Source organism: Penicillium chermesinum, assembly GCF_028974085.1.
Source record: "Penicillium chermesinum strain IBT 19713 chromosome Unknown utg000007l:1.0-2695246.0:1.0-2697696.0, whole genome shotgun sequence".
Taxonomy (NCBI): Eukaryota; Fungi; Ascomycota; class Eurotiomycetes; order Eurotiales; family Aspergillaceae; genus Penicillium; species Penicillium chermesinum.
Window position 1 is genome coordinate 971,240 of NW_026695317.1, and position 16,930 is coordinate 988,169.

Consider the following 16,930-nt stretch of genomic DNA (forward strand, 5'->3'; position numbering starts at 1 on the left):
GTAAGTCTCATAGTGCCAAAATATGCGAATAATTTTCAAGTTTTGGTGAGGTAAACAGATACTGCTATGGAACATAATAATACATACATGCCTTCGAGTATCAGTCACTGATGTAGATACAGAGTAGTAGGATTCAAGAGTATTTGTCCTTACTAGTAGGCTCCTAACAAAACCTTAGCATACTGTGACCAAGATACATATCCTATCTACCTCACAAGTATTGCAGAAAATAGGCACCCCATCCGCAGGCTTCAATAGTGTCATTACTTACGAGTAGCAGAGCGGTCGTTCAAGCAGAGCCCTCGGGCTTTTAATCATACACCTATGATGTCGGCATCAAACCTCCATTCCCCTGCGTCTTCTCAAATCCAAATATTTCGCCGCGTAATCATTAGCCAGCACCGGATCTCCCGTGAGATGCATGACAGTAGCCTTCTTAGCCATCATCTCCGTCTGGCCCAGCAAATCCTCAATCTCCTCGTACGTATCATATGCAGAGTCGATGTGCTCTAGCGCCCGGTTCACATACTCCTTCCGGACAGGCGTACTGTCACGCCCCATAGATGCCCATAACTCTCCCGCAATGCCCATGTTGGCGTCGACAAGCAGGGAGTATGCCCGCGCGATCAGTGCTGAATCCTCGCTCTCGAGGATTTGGGGCAAAACGCTCTCGACGAGCTCGACGGTGGCCTCGAATTCGCGCAGACTCAGCATCACTGCTGCGAGGACGCAGACTGACTCCCAGAGGTCGTGGAGGAGTTTTGCGTGATGAGCGATCGAGGCCGCGCGCATGGCGAGGGAGAAGCCTCGCTCCGGATGTCCGGATTTCTCGAGTATGCGGGCTTTGAGGCATAGAAGTTTGATTTGTGAGTGCACGTCGAAGTTTTCAGGTTGCATGGAGTGGGCAGCTTGCTCCACCATACGTAGAGCCCGGCCGTGGTTGCCCTGGCGGAGGGTAAATTCGATTGTGTGGAAGGCTAGCAGGAGACGCATATCAAAGTCGAGGATCTGCACAGCTTGGAGCTGGGAGAGAATGTGCTCAACGGCGACTTTGTCATCACTGTGGGTTGTGAGCCTTGATTCTTGGTACCGGAGGATGTGTGACTTACCGGCAGATTTGACGACGGAGCTGCAGCAAACCCGAATAGTACGTCCAGGAATTATTGTATTTGATGGCACGGAGCCTTTCAGGCTCGATCTTGTTCATGCGAGCGAATGCCTCCTTGTAGTTTCCTTTTTGTGCAAGCTACCCGGGCCGTTAGACTATTTTCCTAGATATGGGCATGTGAAAGGGCTTACAATTTGGCAGTTGCAGAATGTGAGCTTGACGTAGTCGTCATATGGGTGTCCCTCCGTATAGCACTCGCGAAATATCTCGGTGTTCAGCCAAGACAGGTGGGTTGCTCCTGGGGTTGGTTGTGTGAGCAGACGCCAGATACGTCATGTTCATAATATTGGCACAAGCTCTAAGTCCATACCTATCCGAGAATACAAGGCACTCTGTAGCATCATGAACGCGCCTGTGGGGTTTGAAAGACCCTTGGACACGTTGACATGAGAAGCCCGCACGAAGGACTCAACAATCGATGCAAGACTGTCTCCCTGTATCAGCAATCAGTACGTTGCTACCAATGAAATTGTCCATTCCAGACAAACCTGTTGCATCTCAAGCTTAGCTTCACTCAGCAGGGTAGTACTCAAGAGGGACCACATATCAGTTTCCTTCGATTTCGCTTTGAGAAAAGCCAGACCCTCTTTTTCGTTCCCCAGCATGCCACTGTTCTGCACGTCCCGCATCTGCTCAGGGAACGCCTTTCCGAAATGGTAGAGCCAGCTCATGCAGAAGTTCAGGCAGTTCATATCATGCGATTCGCGAGCAATAGCCACGGCCTCTTGAACCGCAGAAATGGCTTCATTAAAACATTCAAAGTCAGCCTGGATGATGGCCAGATTGAGGAGTGCAAATTGATAGGCGCTTCGGTCAACATTGCTGTGCATGGTGTAATCAAAGTACCGATGGAGATTATCAAAGGCAGATGTGTAATCGCCGGCTCTCCAGGCATCGAGGTATCTAGAACGGCTAAGCAACTCCGACCAATGCGTATATCCTATTGGAACCCAAATTAATACTCACTCTAAGTAATAAATCAGCACCGGCGCTGAAGAGTCCGATGTCATGATGTGCTTGAGCTGCGCTCGCATCTCATCCGGGACTCTGCCTCCCAGTCCTATTAGCGTTAGTATAAGATCCTGCAGCTGCTGAGGAAAGGTTGACAAACTTTGCAGCTCCCCGACCTGGAATTCAATGAGTCTCTCTGCATCTTTGATACTGGTAATGCCATCCTCCTCTTCGTCATTCTCGATATCACCATACACGACCTGCGATAGCCGACTACTCGAATCCAAGTCATGCATCAGAAGATTGATATCAACAGCGGCATGTTCTTGCTGCGGATTCCTGCGCGCCCACATGTGGTACGTCGGCAACCGATACTTAACAAACCCAGACCACAACTTCACCGAATCATGAAACTGCAAACGCGTGTGCTCCAGACAGGCTCTGCGCACGAACGCGCCGAGTGGTGAACTGCGCGACAACTTCATGCCCTCCGTTTCAGGCACAAGGCCTTCCTCTCGCTCCTGCGTCAACTGCTCACGCGTCTTGGTGAGGAGGGACGGCAGGACATCGTTGAAAAAGGTATCCAGCGCATCGAGTGAATCAAGGGACCAGATTCTCCTGAGGAAAAGGTCCCACAGTGTCCGGCCCGGCACCGATGATTCATGAGCTGAGAGAACTTCTTCCAATTCTGTGATGGATGGTAGGTAATGCTTCGCCCATTGCTTATCGGCGGGATCTAGAGGGAATAGACCCGCAGTCAAGAAAGACAACACATGGATGGCGGACGAGTTGGGGACGTCGCCGTCGGTGTAAACGGTGACCAGACACAGGAAGGATATTCTCCACGGGGTCAGATAACGCGTCATATTGACCTTTGGCCCATTTTGTGGCGAGGGACGCGCTTCGGAGTGTTTTGGACAATCGCGGTTGTCGATACTGGATTGTTGCCTTATGGCCTGAGGCAAAATATCTCCCACTTGTATCGGACTTGATATCTAAATGGCACCAGACATGGATTGGTGACATGGATTGGTTCCACTAACGGGGAAAGGAACAACAACTTGAAAGCTTTTGGATCTCTTTACTTGAAAAACAGAGGTTAGAGCTTATACCGATGGGTACGTGCGTGTATATCTGTCAATCGACCTTGGAATGCCCGCTGTCCCTTATGAAATCCCAGATAAGGCCCCGAGTTTTTTTGCGATGGCTGCATTACAAAGCCGATGATATTGGAACAAATGTGATTATGATACATGAAATGGTAGATGCTGCATAGCAGAGGCCCGCGGCATAAAAATGCCAGGGCCGAATCTGCCTGACCAAGGAACCGCTTGTAATGACGATGACCAGCCGCAGCCTCTATAAGTCAGTTTAGTGTACATGGGCAATTCCATTTTGCCAAAGATGAATGATCCACTTCTACAATGAGTTGTTGAACTGTTTGTCCATCTGAAGCAATTTGAGAGGATCACTTCGAGCGAGATGACCTTCTTTTATTGACCCTGCATGGCCTTCATACGGTCCAACATCGACAGACCAGGGGCAAAGGCAGGGTCGTTCAAGGCCGTCTGCAGATCGGTAGGCTTAGCAAAGCCCCAGACTCGCCAGGAACTTTCACCGCTCCACCGTAGCTCTTGAATGACAAGATATTCCATGCAGCTCTTCTCCTTGGCCGAGGCTTCGGTGACAGCCGTGCTGGCGAGTCCAGCTGTAGATTTGGCCATGACTTGCCTCGATGTCACCCGCAGAACGATCTGGCGAATACCGGACTTGGGAAGGTTGGGAAGGGAGGTTGCACGGTCTGACACGACCCGTACGCCGCGGAAGAAGGTGCTTGGTTGGCGAAGCCATTTGGTGAGTTTCCAGGTGACGGTCATGCCCTTTGGGCGTCGGTCAATTTGGCCAATGAGGTCCTTGGCGAGCCCATCGCAGCAGAGGCGCTTCAACCCAGAGGTGTCACCTCTAAGAATCGAATGGGTCAGACACAAGACCACTGGAGAAGGAAGCGAAACTCAGATCGTCTACTTACCTCGCAAAGGCCGTGTACATATCCTTATAGAGAAGCTGTGCGCGCTGACGTCGAGCTTTGATTCCAACTTCGGTTTCCTGCTCTTTGCAATATTGCCACAAACTAACGGTGCGTTAGTGAATGCCTTCACGTCTCATCGCTGACAGATCAAAGGTTGACACAGCCGTGAGCGGCGAATCATGAAGCAAGGATGTAACAGTACCTGATGTAATTCTGGAAAAAGGACTTGATGGTGATCCATTCCATGTGCAGACGGTCTCGCGGTTGCGAAAAGATAGAGGGTAGGTCCCTCCACAATGGTCGCACAAAGGTTCCCGGTAATAAGCCCAAGTCATTCGGCCTCTGGTTAGCGAGTGCATCCTTCTGTCGGGCCTTCATCGAGGGCATTGAAGGGCTTCGGGGGTTGAAGTTCTGTGATCGGTATGCCCATCGTTGCGACGTTTCCGAGAAAGCCCGGGATTGAAGGCTGTAAGCGAAAGGCTGCGTAAAAGTGATATTTGGCCGTGCGCATTTAGCCATACCACCTGGGCACAAGCGCAGCGAGGACGCCATTGGGGTTCGTTGTATAAAGCGAAGTCAATAGACCTCGAGATGTTGACATGGGCGAAGGAGAACAAAATCCGCAGATCACGTGCCGGTCTCCGCGATTTCCAACTATGAGGTCGCCATTGAACAAAGTCCTCCAGCTAAATAAATTCCTCCACTCTACTTGATTTACGAATATATCTTGAAGGAGCCGTCCCCAGAAGACGCCGAACCATACAGAGTAGAAAGACGCTCTTCGAAGACCAGACATCATCGATCACTTTCTAACAAAAAAACCCGCCGATCAGGAGGCCGAGTCATATCGACGGACTCGCAATCTCCGAACACCTACCAACACGCTTCCCTCCACTTCACCCTTTCTACCAATTGCTTAACGATTCTGCGTTGGCGGCCGCATATGCCGCAATTACACCTAAAGGCTGGCTCCTCATCGTAATGGCTCACCTCCGCCCTACTCACCTCCACAACCACCCAGCACACAAGCCGCGCTGGACCTAGTACGCCCAAGCGAGGCACCTGAGCTTCTCCGACCCTCTGCGCCGCTACAAGCGGCCCAGGCAGACAAAGGAGTGGCTTCAGAACCCTCTCCCGCGGCCCCGCCGTCCCCAAGCTCCTCTGCTCCCCCCACCCCACTCGGCAGCGATGCTGGGCAGGCTGGTCCCTCCCCCCTGCATCCCCGCGTGGCAGTGATACTGGGCGTGGACCGCAGGTGGTACATTCCTCTGCTGGTGTGCCGGGCTTTGAGTACGCTGCCAGCGGCTTGGTGGGGGTTGCGATGTGCGTTTACCTTTTTGGCTGAGCTGTTGCATATCCGGCCGGGGATGGGAAGGGAGGGATGGGCTGCGGCGATTGTCGGGAGTGTTGGGCAGGATTGGGATGTTGAGAGGAGGTTTAGGGTGACGGAGGTTGCTTTGGCGATTATGTGGGTGAGTATTACACTACGATTTCGGGAGATCCCTGTCCTGTTCAAGGCGTCGGTTTTCATGATGCGTCTAACGTTCGTGGTTTATAGTGCTGTGCTTCCGCATATCTTTCTTATTTCTTTGCTGATTGTATGATGTCTCGATGGTTTGTTTGTCTTGGAGCATTGATGTCCCACGACAATTACTGATTGCTTTCTCTAGGCTTCTAAACTACACTCCTCCGGCTGTCGTGATCCGTCTCTTGACAACAAATGGCTTAATTGCCTATATCACTTCTTGGGTGACCTATCTTTCTGGCGCATCTTCTGATCCTCGACACTTGCTCCCGGCTTGGATCTCCATTACAACAGTAAGAATTCCGTCTTGCCCTGGACGCCCTGCACATACAAGTCAGGAAATATACTCACATGCGAATACAGACTCTTACATTCGTCTACCATGCGACCCAGAACCACACAACAATAAAGCGCGAAACAGCGGCTTCGTTACTCGTCGTTTCAATTGCCAGTTTCTTAAGCATGTCCTCGCTTCTTTTGCAGCTGCATTTGACCCGAGAGAATGACCCAGAAGTTCCTCTCTTCGTGATAACGCAGAAACTTTGGGACTGGGCTGTGACCATCTTCATGCGCATGCGCGTTGCTGACGACCGAGTTCCTACAGGAAAAGCTTAGCTGGTCTTCCCCCTCCTCCCTTCTCGAAGCCTTCCATTGTTCCCCCCTTGATTTCACACGACAGGATGAGAATATGCGCACAATCGGCAGATGCTGGACGCGGGAGCAACAGCATGGGCTGGATCTGTATATTTTTGGGATTTTTCCTGTTGTTTCTCCGGGCTCGACATCACATTTCTTTCCTTGCTTGATACGACTTACTTTCTCATACCCGATAGGTCTTTGATAGATCTAATATATTCCCCCATTTCCCTCATTTGGAGTGTCGATGCGAATATATATACGAGTAGTCTCGTAGTCGAGGGTGTAGTTCATTGTTGATCATTCTAAGGCTTGCTCCAAAGTCTTTATAAAATATTGAATTTGGCAATGTACTTCAAAGTTGGCAGCAGGGTCTTGCGTAATGCTAGCCGACGATTAGGCTGATTTATCTACTGTCCAGAGGTGTTTAAAAAGCTACAAATGGGGAAGAAATCATATCTTGAAAGAATTCCATGACTAGGACTAGTCAAAACACACGTGCGGGAACCAGAGGGGTAGGGTGAAGAATAATCAACGGTAGTGACCGACAAAGCCGGATCAACACAACACGCTCCTGTCCCTGATCTCCTCGATCCAACCCAATCAATATGAAACCGCGGGACAAGACGAGTGAGCGGCACGACATGGGCAGCTCTTGAAGGCGAAATAACAAAGCGCGAAAAAAAAACATGGACGAAAAAGCATCTCTCGGATGCAGATCAGGGTATCTCCCAACGCCTCGTTCCGTCATGATCCTATCTGGAAATAAAACACTGTCGAAAGGACACGCTTTCCGTCATAACGCAAAAGTCAAATCAATCTGGAGAACATATCGTGTCGACAGTAGACGCAAGTCAAGCACACCAGGCACGGAGGGTGGAAGAATAGAGAGAAGGTCGCTCGGCCGGCAGCTGAACATACATAGCATGCTCCCTTCTCCACCGCTCACGGGGTGACATGGACTGGTAAGAAAGGACCGGAACAAAGCATGACGATGGGATTAGAAACCGTGGACCTTGATGGTGTCAGGCTTCACGCCAAGACCCTTGGGCAGGTCGTCGTCGTCCAAGTCCTTGTCGTCGGACTTCTTCTCTTTCTTCTCCTTCTTATCGGGATCAGCGGAGGCGGCAGCGGCCTTCTTCTTGGCCTTCTTCTCCTTCCTGCGCTGTCGCTCCTCGTCCTCGGGATCAGGCTTGGTAATCAGGTACTCGTGAGCAACCTTACGCTGGTCTCCTTGCAGCTGGATGACCTTACCCATCTCAGGGTCGTTCACGATGTTACCATTGCAGGCTAGTTGAACGTTAATATGCGTGGAATTCTGCGCCGGGTTGGGTTGGGGAGCTTACCAAAATCAGCCTTCATCTTCTTCAAGATGGCCTTGTGGTTGCGTCCATCGCCAAGGCCCTGGATGGTAGTCAGAGTTTTACGGCCATTGCGTTCTGTGCAAAGTTAGTATGTGATAGGCATGGATGGCGAGGGCCTAGAGGAGCAACTTCGGTGGAAACGTACGCTGGATCCGAATGTGGATGTAATTTTCAGTCTTAGGGGTCTCGCCAGCTTCTTCGGCTTCGGCGAAGGGGTCTAAAAACAAGGGAGTGTCAGCTATAGTTCGTGATAGTATGAGGGGTTTACCCCGCCATCGTGGACACGGCGCTAAAGAGACGACGAGAGGTATGATGCCAATCAATAATTTGTGCAATGCGGCAAACCCCCTCGCATTCACATAGACTTGATCGCAGATATTATACGTGTAGGAAGGACATGGGGCGAGTGTCACGAGGCGGAAGGGTGGTGGCGATCTTGACTTACCGAAGGTCTTGAGGTTTTCGATGGACATAAACTCGGCGGTTGGCGACGAAACTTCCTTAAAAGTGGTATTGATAAAGAGAGCTTGTTGCGAGATTCAATATCTCTGAGGGACGAGGGTTCGTCAAGAGTGTTGTGAGAATGAGAGAAGAAACGGTGGAACTGATGGGTGAAGAAGATTTGGACCTGAGCGGCAAACCCTTATGAGGAGTCACGTCGGGGGCAGGCGGTGTGTGACTGGGCACATGCCCCTCTTGGTCACGTGGCACCAAACGAAACGGAATGAACTAGAAGCAGTCGCCACGGGAAAATATCCCATCTGGGCTATCTATGCCCAATTGCTTCTACTTACTTGCGATTACAAGGGGCCATATGCCCAAATCCCGTTGTAAAATTCGTAAATTATTAATGTATGGTTACAGAGAAATGAGTTCAGCCTGGGTATTGGTACATCCCGATTCGATGCGCACTCAGGCTTCGTCCCGTAGTCTACCAAGAAGCCCGGGCTAATTGGTGACAGTCACATGTCCCCTCCAACAACGCATGGCTTTACATAGAGCTACAGCGGGACGCTGCGGCGAGGCCTTAAATGAGACAGCGTTGCGGATATCTGTGCAAATCATCCGGTCATGCGGATGGCACATTGGCACCGGGAGCGGCCTTCGCCTGGGGAGGCATGAAGAGGGGGAAGTATGTCTGTTACAACAGAGTTAGAAGGTCAAAAATGACGGTGACGTTCAGAGGCGGAGACATACAACGAGGAGAGCCATCACTAGAAAGCTCTTGATTAGCTTGGACCTTCATAACATTCACAGGTCGGACGGACGGCGGACGACTTACGAGACATGAAGACAGACATGTAAGCTGGAGTTGCAGCATTCTTCTTTTGTTCGGGAGACTCGGCAAGCCATGACTGAAGAGAGAAGACAAATGACACCCTGCACGACGATTAGCCACCCCGGCAAGCATTGAACTCGGGCCAGTTATCACTCACCATCCAATCATTCTGCGAGAAGAAATCTAGAGTCAATACAATCAAATCCATTGATCCGGGGCAGCGAATCCAGGCTCACCGGTTACGCGTGAACATCTGCCGGGACTTGTTAGTGGTGTCCGTCATCGAAATGGAGTGACACAGCGTACCGCTGCCATAGGCAAAGTGCTCGACATAGTGCCTAGATCATACTGCATCAGAACCAATGGTTTTGTTTGAAACGGAAGACCACGGGAGGAGAGGAGAATCGCGTACTGGACATGTCGCCATCGCTGGCACTCTTGGGGGGCTCGATGTAGGGGATGACTGCGGAATAGGGATTAGCCAGTATCACAGAAAAGCCAGCCGATGCAACCAACCGAGGTCCGCTCGTCGCATGTCTTTGTTGGAAGCCATTGTGGAAGGAACACGGAGGGAGGGCAATTGCTGGTGAAGGCAGAGACCGACGAGGTCGATGCCAAGCCCCAGTTCCCCGGGCAAACCAGACTAAACCTAGTGGGGATAGCAATCCCCCGTACTTCGTTTCCCCCGACTTGGAAATTTTTTTCAGGATCTCGGATTTCAGATTTTAGACTATTTGATGATATTCGGTAAAAACTATTCTCTCATCTGTATCATGCCTGCTTGGACATGATCGGGCCACTGCATCTGCATCTACCGATCGTCCGATCTGGGAGGGACCTCGAGTGCTGGAAGCACCGGTGAGGAAATGGACTTGGGCCTGCTGAATGCAGTGCAGATCCGTGTGCAACCCCCCATCACCTCCTTGCTTATTTGCTATACGTATGCACCCCGTGTACATCTACCGCGTTGGCTGATTAGGCAATGTGGCCCTACGTGATGCGCCGGGGAACCAAAGCCACACCGTACGATAGCACGAGAGCCGTGTAGCCCAGCCGAAGGTGGGCCGATGCGGAATGTGGTCTCGGAGATCAGCGGCTGAGATCAGATGCTTGAAACGCGGAAAGATACCAAAAAAGCCAAAGAGCCATTGAGAATCAGTAGGGATTGGATCCGGAGCCTGTTCCGCAGAGCTAACCGGAATTCATGATTCACGGGGCAAGCTGCTTGGAGTCAAAGGCTGTACAACCTGGCCCCCTTCCTACTGGGCGTATCAGGGTTATCTCGAGTCGGCCTTAGCCCTTAAAGCCCGATCTCATAAGATCTGGATGGAGGCGTGACTGGAATTATCCGCGGCCGTTACTCGGCAAATATGCGGACCCTAATGGGGCGAATGGTTCCGAGAAATGATTAATGGGAAATGAGAACGGAAAAGGTCTAGGGATGGTCCTGGTTGGGATCTAGGGACCTAGAACTGTACTCCACTGTAGAGCATTCCCGGCTGTACGTGTACGGCGCGGAGGCTGCATACGACTACTTGGGCCTAAGAAAAACAATCTCATCCAACACCAATTCGCCCGGAAAACCCACGAATAAAAGCACGTCAAAAAATTCTAAGAAAAAAGAAGCACAATTAGGGCCGGTGTGGAGGCGCCAAATCACTTGTCAATCCCGGCCTTTTGCAGGTGGAGTCTGCCACGGAGGAGAGCGGAGTGCTGGTTTGGCCCGTGACTTGGGGCTATCGCTTTCGCCATAAACACCGGTTGATAACGCCTTGGGCTCGATCCCTTTCTCCTCGTATAACCCCCGAATTATTGACATATGTCCGGTTCCAACTCTCTTTCCACCGTCCCTTAACCCTCCGAATTGCCAAGACACCTCCCGCCCGCGCGAACCGCTTGACCGCGATCGAGCCACACCACCTCTCTCCGGTGAACCGAACGCTGGCTGGCTGGTTCCAGCGCGTCCAGCCTCTTGGCTATATAGATGATCGAATGATATCATTTACAGACGGAACACGATGTGCCTAAGATGATACCCCATTCTTCTGGCGGCCAACCATGGGGCCATCCCATGAACCGAACACTAAATGGTGGCCCCGGGCGAGTCGATCTAGCGCAGCTGTCTGCCCAGTATGATTCGCCAATGACCTCGCAACTACCTCTTCCTTCGCCATCACTACCTAGACCCTTGTCGCAGAACCGCCCGGTGGTCGACCTTACGAGCGCCGAGTCGCAAGATCGGGAACCGGTCCCGAAACGACCCAGGCTCGATGTTCCCAGTGGCCCGAATTCGAACGAGCCAGGCTCCACTGGGAATGGCGGAGAAGCGAGGAGTACTCCTGGTAGTGCTGGGTCGCGGCCTCCTCCTTCGTGGCGTGGTCGACCGATGTGGTCGTTCCAGGCTGTCATGTCTGAACTGCCAACCGCTGAGAACCGAGGAGAGCATGCGACGGGCGCGAAATCGACTTCTCCTCCTCCACTCCCCACGCAATCATGGAACGTTGCGTTATCTGAAGTATCAGGAGATGGGGTCTCCAAGTCCCGAGACCCCTCTCCGGATAAAAAAGTTCAAACTACACCTTACCGCATTGCGGTCCCTTCTGTGGCTCCGGTCCTTAAAGGTGACAGTAAGTCTCATGATTCTTTCTGCAGAGCCGTGTTTCTGGGTTGCTAACGACTCCGCAGAAGTCGCCGATTTCACGCCGTGGACGGGAAATCACCCGGAGGACGTCCTGAACGAATCGACTGCCAAGCAAGGGTACTACGATCGGACGCAGGTTTCCCAAAACGAATCTAACACCGCCCGTCCCGCCTTATATACTCAGTTGAAACATCGTACTGGCTTGCAGATGCTATCAACTGTCTTCGCCGCCGCACTGGAGAAACGAAGGAACCATAATACCGTTCATGCACCCTCCACCTTCAAACCTCCCCCCGCGTGTTACTCTCACTGACAATAAGCGAGAGGCATGGCTGCGAGACCTCGCTAATCCAGCTGTTTCCCTACGTCGACTGAGCAGGACCATCCCGCATGGCATTCGAGGCAAGGTTCTTCTGAGACCAATGTCTCGGGAAATGGATCCCGGCTGCGCGGGCCGTATGGCTCGCTAAATGTGTTGGCGCAAATGAGATTCGTGCTTTCAAGCGCAAAGGAACAAGCGGTGCATTGGCTGTGGGTTTAGAAGCAAAGTGGGTGCGTGATTGGACCACCAGTGTTCAACAATTTGTAGAGGGCGTATTTGGTGCCCCCAAAGCTCCGGACTGGAAGACCAAGATGACTTACGCAGTCGGACTGACTGCTCGCCTGTTCTTTGAAAACCTTCTGGATCATGATCATTTTCTTGAATGGTTCTTGGCGTCATTCGAATCTGCTTCTTTGGCTACAGTTCCTGTCTGGCTTTTGATGCTTGGAATCTACTGGAACAACCTTCTGCGGTACCGCAAACGGGGCCGGAGACTGGCCGAGCTTCTGCTCGACAAACTGTCGAAGGTAAGTGATTAACTAAGATTCTTCTGCTCTGGCCTCATTCTTACGGTTCATTTCAGGCCACGGAAACCAAGTTGCAGGCCCTGCAGCCGCTAATTGATCGCTTAAGCCGTTTTGTCAACAAGCTGGTCTACGAACATACTTCATCGATGATTCTACCAAATTCATGGAATAAGTATAAAGCGCAAATCTCTTCGTGCATGAACTTAGCACACCATGTGGATCGTGCCTTATTTCAATCGCTCCTAGAACGCAATGCACGAATCCAACGACCTGCTAATTCCAAACAAGAAACAAAACGGACTCCCAATCAACGCCTCATTCGCCTTCTTGACTCAGTTCGCTCTGCGCAGGACATCTCAACAGTGTCTGAGGCCTGTTTAGATACACTGGAAGATCGGGCTGTTCTCATTTCAAAACTCATGGAATGGATTGCGACCCCGTTCCGATATGGCATTTGCCGAGTTTACGTTGGCGTTCGTCTTTTACGAAAATGGAAGGGGAGTGGGATCGATGTCGACGATCATATACTCAGTTTCCTCAGCCGAATGGGGGGGAAAAGGCTAAACTTGAACAACATATACCATGCTATATCTGAGCTTGTCAGGTCACAGACATTCTCAGTCGGTCGATACCTCCAATGGCTCATGGCCAAAGGCTCGGCGAATCATTCGTCCGATGAGAAGTTATCCGTAAGTGCTCAGATGGTTCTTTTTGGCCCTCATACAATACTGATGCCTAGTATAGCTGCATGACCTGCCAGGTGATATCGGTTTGATCGCCCAACTTCCGGTCGGCAGGCTTCCAGAACACGTCAGGAACTTGCGCAATACGTTGTTGGTCCGAACGGGCTTACAGCCATCCGTCGAAAATTCCACAATCGCCAGCGTGAAACAGTTGATCAGTCAGCGGCTCCCCGAAATCTTCGGCGGCGAGGTTTATGCAGAATCGCCTCTAGGCTCGCTGACAGATGACTTGAGCTGGGCGATTAAAGCCGAGATTGGCCAGTGGTTACGTCGAGGCGTTGCTGACCATTTCCGTGATGCGTCAAGTTCAAGCATTCGCCCTGCACCTCCTTGCGATATACTTCCACTAGTATCGGCACTGACGCCCGACGAGTTTTATAGTGTTCGCGAGATCTTGGAAACATTCGGCGACATTTCTATGTTGGCGGATGTATTGCGGTGCGCCTCAAGCTCTGATGACAGCACTGTTCTTGCTTCGGTGGCCGACACCACTAATCGCCATTTCGAGTCGCTTTGCGTGATTGGAGCCACTCCAGATCTGTTTCGAAGACTCGTGGATGCCTATGCTGGCATCAAGAGGTTCGCTCCGCCGAGTCTCGATCTAATGTTCTCGTTGATCGAACTGGGTCTACGCATCCCAAACGAACTGAATTCTGTTATCATTCTCCGCCAAGATCTTTCCCGCATGGAGAACAAGACCGTCCTCGCAGCGTCCTCACCGGTCTCCGACCACATCCCTGACTCTTTCAATGATGCGGACCCCATGTTCCGCGAAAAACTGGACCAACTCCTGCTTCCTGGAACCGTCATGGATGAGCCCACCTTGGACACCATCTTCTCTACTTTGACGAAGCATCTGGAGTCTGGCTGTGGACAAGTGAAGCTATCTGCCAACGATACATGTCTGTATTTGGCGCAGTTGCGATCTTTCCAGCCCAAACATTTCGATGGGGCTTTGGCTCGATGGGTCTGCGCGCATCTACGGTCTCCCGATCGAAGTATCTTGTTTAGTGTCCTTCCCTCTCTCATCGGGGTTGGATGTGTCACCATCAGATCGTTCCTATCACTACTCAAACGACTGAGCCACTCTTCAATCCCACTTCCTAACGCAGCAAGCATCCCCGCAGACTTGTTAGGGCTTCTTGTGCCTCGGGAAAACGCCACTAGGTATCTTGATCTGGTAAGCATGTAGGATCTACCATGGGTTACTCACGAGATGACTGACATTTTCCAGGTTTCTTATCGATTTCAATTGGCACAACAAGAGTTTCTGTCCAAGAACACGGACGAAATTCTCGAGATCATATGCAATTCTGCATCGGGCCTTAGCTCTGAAAGACAGAGCCCCCTGGAGGATTCTATGATCATGCTGTTGCGCGAATTACTTGTGCGAAATCCGGCATGTACTGGCCAAAGCTACATGAAAAAGCTTGTCAGTCAACACCCCGTAGCCACGAAAGCTCTACAGAAGGCTCTCGATGACTTGCTCGGTTTTGATTCGCAAGAGGGTACGTGACTATTCTTTCTGATTGGGAAGACGCAAAAAGCTAATTTCTGTCTCAGACAATTCGATCATGCTGGAGGTCGAGAAGCTGGCTAGCACTACGGATGACTTTTCACTCCCATTCTGCCAGTTGAAACTGCAAGTTCTCTTCCGGAGCGAGACTACGGGTAACGAGCAAACCAACATTGTGGATGCAATGTTCAAGACTGTTGTGGCCGATTCACGGGTACACAGGCTCCACTGGGTAGATCTCGTTGCTCTCATGAGTCCAGAGTCCGTCTGCCAGATTCGAGAACGAGCTGAAAGGGAGCTCTTTGCCATCCCTCTGCTTGAAGATTCTAACCCGATCAATGGCCTTTCAACGGGCAGCATTGAGTCTTTAGAATCTGCGAAAGTTTACCTGTCTATCATCGAGGAGCTCGCGGGTACAGTCCATCACCCAGGGACGTCGTCCATTGCTCCAGTCCTCGTTGAAAAGATGGAAGCTTTGCTTCACAAGATCATCACAGCACAAGCTAGCGTCAAGCAAGCTGGCGACACAAAGGCTGGATCTACACCCACAACAGGGCGAACATACTTTGAGCGGTCTCTCGCGTTCTGGTTTTCAGCCCTCTTGCGAATGGTTGTCCTTCATCGCGCGTCCTTCACACAAACCTCGCCGAATTTGAAGGCCCCTTCTGCCCAGGAGCAGTCCCGCTTGTTGATCTGTATCCTCTGTATTGCACTGTCCCGCCTCCCGGGTGACCTGTTACGGCTGTTCCCAGGTGCCGACTACTTCCCTCACCCAGGAACCTCGGAGCCCTACCACCCTTGTCCAGGCATCCTGCTGCAGACACATGCTCTCGATGTTGCCGCCTCGCTCATCGACGTCTTTCCAGACGAAATTCGCCATCATTGCTGCCGCTTCCTGAAGGAGAAGTGCCCTCCCTTCGCGCCGCTCCAAAACGATTCTCGTTTCCTTTATCTCCTCGGCCCAACCGTCGATGCTTACTCCCATGGCCTCCTTCAGTCTGCCGCAGCTTCATCCCCAGCTGCATCAGGCTCCACTTCCACCCCTGCCCCTGCCCCCACAAACATCCCTGCTTCGAACCCATCCTCCCAAGCTGCCTTTATCCCCGCAGCCGGCACCGCCAGTTCCACCGAAAACCCCGACTGTGTAACCAGCCGCCTCCGTCTCCAGCACCGCGGCCGAATCGTCGGTCCCTACCCGATCCGCGCATGGGAACTCTTGGAAGACGCTGCGCCCTTCGTCGGAGCAAACGACACTGCCGTGAACCTGGGCTACTTCGATGCCCGGCGCGTGCGCGTGTGATTTTCGATTTTGCCGTCCTCAACCAACCGGACAGTTTCATGTCCTTCCCATTCTCGCATATATTCTGCCTGGCATACAGCGCTCGATCCTTCAATCCATCCTGCCTATCTCATCAAATATACTCCTTTCTCACGCTCACGAGGCGCGTCCCCTTCTCCATAGCGTTAATATTTCCGTCTGCTTCTGCTCGTCTGGGCTTCTTTGCATGCTTCTGCTGGGGTGAGGAGCTTGGCGCTGTAAATTTCTGAGTGCGGATCTTCTGCTTCTTCTGCTTCGTTTCTTTTTTTTCATCCATACAGCGGAGTTCAATGCTCGGGGTGGTTTTTTTTTGTTACGTTATCATTTTCTTCGCCTATTTCGGCTCAGCAACAGATAGGCCAACAATCTATGGTTCTGGACAATTACATTTGACAAGCATGCGCCCAAGGCGCAGGCTGATATCCAATCGAAGCCCTTGGTTGCCAGTTGATGGTTTACAATCATGCAAAACATACTAGCCATAAGAGGCATATGTAGCTTTACGATGGCAAATACTCCAACTACTAGGTGCTGCTCTGCTCTCTAGTGTGTTCCTTGAAATAAAAGCAATGGATTCAGTAGTTAATTCACAAATCGCATGAGACCAGGCATACGGAGTCCTATTGAGCCCCGAGATATGTACTCGCCCTCAAGCCAGTTTTTCAGTTCCAGTCGGAGATCTTGGCGGACCAGCTCGATCTACCAGGAATCTTGTCCCCCGAGGCCGGTCTAGATATCTCTGAAGGTCATGTCGATCCACTTGAACGCAAACTGAAAGGCAAAAAGAAAAGAAAAGAAAAGGTTCATCTTGGATAACCGAAATAAGAGATACAGATAACAAGCGCGTAGGCATGAATCCGTTGGTTGTCATGCATCCTACCGAAATATCAAACCCCGGAAATTTGTAAAGG

General features: G+C 51.4%; 6 protein-coding genes across 6 annotated transcripts; 2 read left to right on the top strand and 4 right to left on the bottom strand.

Annotated features, from left to right (window-relative positions):
- Positions 1-336: 336 nt before the first annotated feature.
- Positions 337-2,985, bottom strand: N7468_009069 (putative anaphase-promoting complex subunit Apc5; the record flags this gene model as incomplete). Its single annotated transcript, XM_058478365.1, has 7 exons — positions 337-1,060; positions 1,110-1,246; positions 1,300-1,406; positions 1,479-1,602; positions 1,657-2,071; positions 2,135-2,228; positions 2,280-2,985. 7 exons carry the CDS (start codon positions 2,983-2,985, stop codon positions 337-339), a joined length of 2,307 nt encoding a protein of 768 aa, XP_058326695.1.
- Positions 2,986-3,612: 627 nt separating this feature from the next.
- Positions 3,613-4,700, bottom strand: N7468_009070 (uncharacterized protein; the record flags this gene model as incomplete). Its single annotated transcript, XM_058478366.1, has 3 exons — positions 3,613-4,081; positions 4,149-4,250; positions 4,351-4,700. 3 exons carry the CDS (start codon positions 4,698-4,700, stop codon positions 3,613-3,615), a joined length of 921 nt encoding a protein of 306 aa, XP_058326696.1.
- Positions 4,701-5,113: 413 nt separating this feature from the next.
- Positions 5,114-6,288, top strand: N7468_009071 (uncharacterized protein; the record flags this gene model as incomplete). The annotated part of the gene is made up of 4 exons (XM_058478367.1): positions 5,114-5,620; positions 5,707-5,762; positions 5,819-5,966; positions 6,037-6,288. 4 exons carry the CDS (start codon positions 5,114-5,116, stop codon positions 6,286-6,288), a joined length of 963 nt encoding a protein of 320 aa, XP_058326697.1.
- Positions 6,289-7,309: 1,021 nt separating this feature from the next.
- On the bottom strand, positions 7,310-8,146 carry N7468_009072 (translation initiation factor eIF1; the record flags this gene model as incomplete). The annotated part of the gene is made up of 4 exons (XM_058478368.1): positions 7,310-7,599; positions 7,656-7,748; positions 7,819-7,890; positions 8,119-8,146. The coding sequence occupies 4 exons, from the start codon at positions 8,144-8,146 to the stop codon at positions 7,310-7,312; spliced, it is 483 nt and encodes a 160-aa protein (XP_058326698.1).
- Positions 8,147-8,742: 596 nt separating this feature from the next.
- On the bottom strand, positions 8,743-9,505 carry N7468_009073 (uncharacterized protein; the record flags this gene model as incomplete). Its single annotated transcript, XM_058478369.1, has 7 exons — positions 8,743-8,811; positions 8,871-8,887; positions 8,956-9,053; positions 9,110-9,121; positions 9,189-9,260; positions 9,313-9,415; positions 9,469-9,505. The coding sequence occupies 7 exons, from the start codon at positions 9,503-9,505 to the stop codon at positions 8,743-8,745; spliced, it is 408 nt and encodes a 135-aa protein (XP_058326699.1).
- Positions 9,506-11,023: 1,518 nt separating this feature from the next.
- On the top strand, positions 11,024-16,001 carry N7468_009074 (uncharacterized protein; the record flags this gene model as incomplete). The annotated part of the gene is made up of 8 exons (XM_058478370.1): positions 11,024-11,579; positions 11,638-11,855; positions 11,920-12,000; positions 12,083-12,442; positions 12,499-13,131; positions 13,187-14,365; positions 14,420-14,693; positions 14,749-16,001. 8 exons carry the CDS (start codon positions 11,024-11,026, stop codon positions 15,999-16,001), a joined length of 4,554 nt encoding a protein of 1,517 aa, XP_058326700.1.
- Between the last annotated feature and the right edge of the window lie 929 nt (positions 16,002-16,930).